The sequence below is a fragment of the Crassostrea angulata genome, chromosome 4 (assembly GCF_025612915.1).
Source record: "Crassostrea angulata isolate pt1a10 chromosome 4, ASM2561291v2, whole genome shotgun sequence".
Taxonomy (NCBI): Eukaryota; Metazoa; Mollusca; class Bivalvia; order Ostreida; family Ostreidae; genus Magallana; species Magallana angulata.
The window spans coordinates 2,133,467-2,140,519 of record NC_069114.1 but is presented as its reverse complement, the minus strand read 5'-3'; the positions used below and the strand labels follow the sequence as shown (position 1 = coordinate 2,140,519).

The 7,053-nt window shown below is 38.9% G+C and overlaps 2 protein-coding genes across 2 annotated transcripts; both read right to left on the bottom strand.

Moving 5' to 3' along the window:
* Positions 1–271: 271 nt before the first annotated feature.
* Positions 272–2,490, bottom strand: LOC128181043 (uncharacterized). The gene is made up of 4 exons (XM_052849296.1): positions 1,730–2,490; positions 1,416–1,625; positions 726–1,157; positions 272–411 (listed from the first exon to the last, which is right to left on the bottom strand). The coding sequence occupies exons 1-4, from the start codon at positions 2,481–2,483 to the stop codon at positions 272–274; spliced, it is 1,536 nt and encodes a 511-aa protein (XP_052705256.1). The 5' UTR covers positions 2,484–2,490.
* A 133-nt stretch (positions 2,491–2,623) lies between these two features.
* Positions 2,624–4,830, bottom strand: LOC128180502 (putative uncharacterized protein ENSP00000383309). The gene is made up of 3 exons (XM_052848623.1): positions 4,206–4,830; positions 3,195–3,322; positions 2,624–2,701 (listed from the first exon to the last, which is right to left on the bottom strand). The coding sequence occupies exons 1-3, from the start codon at positions 4,828–4,830 to the stop codon at positions 2,624–2,626; spliced, it is 831 nt and encodes a 276-aa protein (XP_052704583.1).
* Positions 4,831–7,053: the final 2,223 nt, after the last annotated feature.

Below are 7,053 nucleotides of genomic sequence, written 5' to 3'. Positions count from 1 at the left end.
TTAACATATATCTAGTTCAGGTTTAAAACGAAAAATTATTTTCAAAGTCATAATTGAAATATAATATGTTAATATGAGCTAATTTCACAAAAAGTTTGCCTGCTCCAACACCATTTTTTTTTACATGATATTCAAAAAAATATGAACAATAATATAGGTAAAAATGGTTTTGGAGCAACATTGCGCTCTAAATCTCCTACTCCTAAATATGAAGAAAAAATTTAATTAAAATGATATCACATACAAAATCAAGTCACTAATGTTTCCCATTCTAAAAATGTACTGTACCTATTGATGCGTCTGCTCTTTCTAATCGGAATACTTGAGCTACGTCGTCAGTTTCAGTGATCTCCCTCTGGTCTTCCTTTTGAATAGAATGAGGTGAGCTGGGGACAGAACTTTCCAGTAGACCTTTAAAACATGTTTAACAATTTTAAAAATATAAAACATAAGCAGAGAGAGAGAGAGAGAGAGAGAGAGAGAGAGAGATTTAAAACACATTTAATAATATTATTCATTAAAAACATAAGCAGAGCGAGAGAGAGAGAGAGAGAGAGAGAGAGGGGGGGGGGAAGAGGGAGATAGAGGAAGGGAATTGGTCAAATTAGAATTGAAAAGAAAATAAGAGAAGAAAGTTAAACAAACAGTGGGTGTTTGTGTGCAACTTTAGGGATAAATAATCGAACAATTCAGTTGGTATCAATCTAGGAGAGAAAGAAACATACCTGACACAGCAGCTTGTCGATATTCCTCTACCGTAGGTATGTGCAGGATAGGTTTTGGCTGCCTCTGGACTGTCACTGAGGGTGAGGAGTGCTGCTCCGTAGACGATGGCTGGATAGGTTTTGGCTGCCTCTGGACTGTCACTGAGGGTGAGGAGTGCTGCTCCATAGAAGATGACTGGATAGGTTTTGGCTGCCTCTGGACTGTCACTGAGGGTGAGGAGTGCTGCTCCGTAGAAGATGGGGGAGGGACTTCTAAAGGTGGAATCGTGAAATCAATGAAATCCTCAGCATCCCCAAATCCTTCGTCGTCCTCTTCTTCCTCTACTTCCTCCTCCTGCTTCTTCTCTACCTCTTCCTCCGCATCATCATGGTCAATATCTTGCAGCACCTTCCCTGTCTGGCTGTAGAGATATTCTACTCCAAGGAGTTCACCTTAACATGAAAATAAAGAATTGTTACCTTAATGTGGTATATGAAAATATCATAATTTTGAGAATTAAAATAAAACTTAAAATGAAAATTAAAAAATATAAAAATAAACTACAGCATTTCTTAAGTGTTGATGTCTTAATTTTGTATCTCATTTCAAATGAGAAAAGAAAAATGATTTACTTTGGCAATAAAGCCAGAGTACTGAATTTTAATACTTCTATTATTTAAATAAGATTAACAAAACCATGTGCTGCTTACCAGTATATTTGTGAGGGGCAGTATATGATGGAACCATCTTTTTTCCAAAGACCGTTTCTCCAAGTGAGTTTGCAGTATGGCGGAGAAGACCACTGTACGTTTGCGGTTCAGAAGATGAAGTGGTGGTGGCAGCTGATCCTCTGTCTTGATTCCACCTGTTAAGGCCATCTAACAGATATGCTTGAAACAGGGTGGCATTTGCAAGCGTACCTACAAAATCAAAATTAAATACAATGAAAAAATACATTACAATATTAACTTGTAATATTACTTTTAAATAAATCTATGTGATGATAACATTGGAAGGTTATTACCTGGGATGAACCTAGCCAAGTGCAGATGGAAACATTCCAAAGATGTTGATCCCCTCGCACAACGATATACAGGAAGGGGGCCTCCTCCTTTCTTGCTTACACCAGTTTGAGTGTATAACTGGACATTTGGAGGATCCTGGATACATTGCACATGCTTCTGCTGCTGTTTCCAGATCTCTGCCATCCGCTCACTGTTGATAAGGGGCACTCCTTGGGTGTCTCGCCCTTTGTCACCATCTAGAGACTGGATCAACTGGGAGATGAGGCGGGTGGTCTCCTCAACACCTCGAGTTGTTCTCCTACAGTGCATGGCCAATTCACTGGTCTTTATGTGGCGAAAAACATCATCATCCGTCTGGTTTTCCACATGCATGGCTTCCAACTCAGACTTCTTTGCAGCTACCAAAGCTTCTACATCTTCAGGATCCCACATGTATATGCACTGGCTGAGCCGAGACATAAAAGTGGCATACAGTGCATGGGCATCTGTTGTGCAGCCAACAGACAGACGTCTCATGAAGTGCCAGATGTCCAATCGTATCGACAGCTCCGGCCAGTCAGAAAACATTCTTCTCAGTTGATTGTTCCCACAGCAATCTCTGTCAACATAGAGGAGATGAGGGGGTGGAACTTCTGCCTCTTTGTAACGCCTGATCAAGCCACGAATCATTGGACTTAGTCCAAAGCCTTCACCAGTTGTAAGGACGGACATAATTACTTGACCATACTCATTCCCAACATTAGTGGCCCACATAGCTGTCTTTGAACTTTCACCAGCCAGTTTCTTAACGACCTTTTTGGTGGAATCAATTTTCAGGATGTTTCCAAGCAGGGAGGTGATATTTGATTTCACTTCTTCAATCCGCTGCATTACATCCTGGGCATACACTTGCATCAGCCAGCGATACTGAGGTACAGGAGCCAGGGTGGGTGGCTCTTCATGTCTTGGCGGCAAGATAAGTCCAGTTGCAGCTGCAAGTGAAAACCCTTGGCAGTCTGTCATGTACTGGATGCATTTCTGTAACCAGACTTCACTGTGCTGCTCTTGAATTTTGGCTCTTATCTGGCTGGCACTATTGCCGATCCCACGCTGTCTAAGAAGGCGAATAATTTTAAGGTCACAAGCATAACGGTAAGTAAGGATGCACGGAAACTGCAGCTGATGTCCTAAGTCCAACTGTTGGATAATTTTCTGGTTCCAGCTAACCATTCTTTTTTTGCAAGCAGGACATATCAGAGTCTCTCCGGCAATGGTATAGTAACCGTTAACATCAAGGACCTGTCTGACTTTATTGTATATCCCCACAGAAGTTAACTCAACTCTGTTGCAACCTTGTTGAGGGCAATATAGTTTGACTAGCCATAATCTTCGTGGCATCCAGAGGAAAAGGGGGCGGGAAAAGTATCTGTCTACACGGGGTTTTATGGTGCAGGACAAGGATGGCTGTGGTGGATAAAACCATACTCTATCTATTTTGTCTAGGTCAAACTCAACTCTTCCTCCTGGACTGAAACGAAACAGGGCCTTGGAAACCCAGAGGTGGTCTGCTTTAGGGAGGGTTTGTTTCCAGCCTGCTGGTAAACAGATATCACCTGCAAATAAACATAAAAATATTCAAAAACATGCTCAATTAAAAAGAAGAGTCCACAGGCCTTCATGGTCACCTGAAAAGCAAAGCCTATAAAAGAAACCATTATGGAGTCTCATTTTAACAGTTCAACCTTTATTTTTGGAGTCTAAACCCTAATCTGAGACTCCTTTGATGATAAATAAAGGTGGAGGAGGGAGGGGCGAGAGTTGGAGGAATACCTGAGTGACAAACAAAACCAAAATAAATATGGTTCAATATATGGTCATATAAAAATAAAAATGTTCAATACAATAGTATATGGTCATATTTGCCCCCCCCCCCCCCCTCCCCAATGGGCAATGAATTTGACAATTTAAGAAAGAACATTTTGAACATAAAGATCTGTATTTGGTTATTATCTGTAATCACAATATCTTTTCAATTCAATACCTTTTATATAGAACATTTCATGAAATTTACACGTATTATATATATGGTGTTAGGGACTTATATTCTATTACTTTTTATATAATATCTCAAAATAGGCAAAACAAGTAATGAAATCATCAGATGTGATTTATTTTTTAGGCTACACATATCTATCTGCATGTGGAGATAAAAAAGTAACATGTACACAAACGTGTATAGAGGAAATTAAATATGAGCTCTCAGATTTTGTAATGATGAATTTCTACATGTATGTACATGAATAAATATATGTGAACATTGCAAAGACTTAAATACAAATAAGGTGGAATTATAGCTTATATTTACTTGTTGGCTATTTATATGAACAAATATTTTTATTTTTCTAAAGCCATAAATTCAATGTCACTACTGATGTAAAGAAACGGAGAATACTCAAACATCTTTTGAAGATTAATGTAGTTTAAAAAAGGAAGTACCTGATTCAGAAGCCAGTAATCCGAGAGTTAAGGTGGCTGTGGGTGGTCCAGCAGTAACTGCAGCTGTGAGTGGTCCGACGGTCATGGCGGCTGCAGGGGCTCTGCTCGTCATGGTGCCTGTGGGGATTCTGGTTGTCATGGTGGCTGTGGGTGGTCCAGCAGTCATGGTGGCTGTGGGTGGTCCAGCAGTCATAGTAGCTGTGGGTGGTCCAGCAGTCATGGTGGCTATGTGGGCTCTGCTCGTCATGGTGCCTGTGGGGATTCTGGTTGTCATGGTGGCTGTGGGTGGTCCAGCTGTCATGGTGGCTGTGGGTGGTCCAGCTGTCATGGTGGCTGTGGGTGGTCCAGCTGTCATGGTGGCTATGTGGGCTCCAGCAGTCATGGTGGCTGTGGGTGGTCCAGCTGTCATTGTGGCTGAGGGTGGTCCAGCAGTCATGGTGGCTGTGGGTGGTCCAGCTGTCATGGTGGCTGTGGGTGGTCCAGCTGTCATGGTGGCTGTGGGTGGTCCAGCAGTCATGGTGGCTGTGGGGATTCTGGTTGTCATGGTGGCAGTGGCTGGTCCAGCAGTCATGGTGGCTGTGGGTGGTCCAGCTGTCATGGTGGCTGTGGGTGGTCCAGCTGTCATGGTGGCTGTGGGTGGTCCAGCACCTTATAATTAAAACGCATTTTTTTTATCTTAAGAGACATATAAAACATTAACAACCTAAAGCCCCCGATGAATTTAAATTCATGATATGCAGTTCTGAAGCCTCATGGTACTTTACATTTTTTCACGTAGCTTTGACAATATTTATCTATTCGATTGATAACAACTTAACAATTAACACATTTAATTCGCCATCTTTAATATAAAGTCATAAAGAGTACAAGTCTAGGTGTAGTGAGGTAAACATGGTAAGTTCACATACTTTACCTTGCATAGAACTAAAAATATACATAGTCACTATTTTTTTAATCATGAATTACATGCATATATACCCAGCCTATATTTCAAGAATTAACCTGCACAACAATCTTTATCAAACGTACATGAGTCTAGTATATATTCATGTACCTGAATTCTATACCTGGTACAAAATAACAGCAAATTAATGAAGATTTTGGGATTTAATTTTTAAATTATGAGCCATAATATTATTATCTCTAAAATTTAACATTATGTTTTAAGTAGATATTTTAAGGGTTTGTCAACATCAAAAGCATTATTTTAGGAATAAAGAATCATTCTTTTAAGTATTATGAGGTGATAATTTCGGTTGGGGCGTGGTCAAACCCAATAAAGCCCTAATGACTTTATGATAGATTTGACCATGCTCCAACCGAAATTATCACCTAATAATATTCATGCGGCTATGTTTAGGCTGTCCGAAGCTAAATTTATACCGAAAAACAATACTATTTTATTATCGAAAGAAAACTTTAACAGAGCGAATTTTTTCAAACTTTAATTACATAAATTAACAGTGATATCAAGCACTATATTTGATGATTTTTTGTGACGTCACACATTTTTCTTAAGCACGTAATGGGCGTATCCTAACCCGGTAAATAATCTATATAAATCTCACCGGGGCAAGTGAATAATGACATTAAATCAAAAGTATTTTTATGAAAAATCATTTGATTATTAAAGTAATGTATTTTGCAGTTTTGCTGGGGGTTCGTATTACCATTTCGTTTATTTGAAAAATTTTCAAAACATTATGCCTCATCATGAAAATAAGGCACGTTTTTACCTTTTAAAGTTGATTTACACAAAATTGGGTCAATTGGTAGGTTTCCCCCAGCAATATGCACAATGGTACTTATTTTCTCTCCCATGTTTAATTAAAATATATTAAGATTGTATTGATCTTTCACTTGCGCCAAGCTGTTTTTTTACATGCATATACATATCACCATTCATTAGTTTACACGTATCAGTGGGAGTCTCAAAACCAGTAGTTTATAAATAGTTTTTTACATAATACAAAGCTTTAAAACTGTTGAGTTTTTGATACTCCATATTGGCGATGTTGAATTTAGTATCACTAGTATTTACAACAACGTCTATGTAAAGGAATGAAGTGGTTTTATAATGCACAATAACATTCACATATTACGTAACAACACTATTACTTATTAGGTTTGTTACTGACTGTTTAAAGAAATTTGTGGGGTCGGTAAAGTCCATAGAAGGCTCGGCTCCGCCTCGCCTTCTATGGACTTTACCGACCCCACAAATTTCTTTAAACAGTCAGTAACAAACCTAATAAGTGTTTTGTTTTGTCGAGGACCTAAAGTTTGATATGTAAACAAACGTTTGTGTAGAAAATCAGTTCAAATAACGTTACGTCCGCCATGTTGCGCTATAAATTTTGACGCTTGCCTTTTAAAGAAATTTGTAAGGCACCCACGTGACGCGTTTCATCCAATGACGTCGCGACTTTCTAGTCCGAGGCAAAACAAATTCCCTTAGAACAATTGAAAGGAATGCAGATCGTGACGTCAAGTTAACTATGACGTCATATCTTATGAAGTGTATGTATTACGTATGTATTACGTGAAATGTATTATGTAACAACACATTCCCTTAGAACAATTGAAAGGAATGCAGATCGTGACGTCAAGTTTACTATGACGTCATATCTTATGAAGTGACTTATGAAGTGACAAGTGACTTTTTACACATCACTGTGAAATCAATCGGGCAGCCTTAACATACCCGTGCAAAGAATGATGTGATCCTTAATACTTATATTTATATTATTTCCAATTTCTACACATAAATACAACATAAATTAAGTCAATATTTTTCATGTAGCACATGCTATGTACTATTACTATGCAGCACAGCCAATACCTTTTT

Excerpts from the sequence above, each read along its gene's own strand:
- LOC128181043 (XM_052849296.1), bottom strand. The coding sequence starts at position 2,483 with ATGTGGGCCACTAATGTTGGGAATGAGTATGGTCAAGTAATTATGTCC. Across the intron at positions 1,158-1,415 it reads TGCCCCTCACAAATATACTG|GTGAACTCCTTGGAGTAGAA; the intron begins GTAAGCAGCACA and ends TTTCATGTTAAG. Across the intron at positions 412-725 it reads TCGACAAGCTGCTGTGTCAG|GTCTACTGGAAAGTTCTGTC; the intron begins GTATGTTTCTTT and ends CATGTTTTAAAG.
- LOC128180502 (XM_052848623.1), bottom strand. The coding sequence starts at position 4,830 with ATGACAGCTGGACCACCCACAGCCACCATGACAGCTGGACCACCCACA. Across the intron at positions 3,323-4,205 it reads ATTACTGGCTTCTGAATCAG|GTGATATCTGTTTACCAGCA; the intron begins GTACTTCCTTTT and ends GTTTATTTGCAG. Across the intron at positions 2,702-3,194 it reads ACCTAGACAAAATAGATAGA|CTGCAACTGGACTTATCTTG; the intron begins GTATGGTTTTAT and ends TTTCACTTGCAG.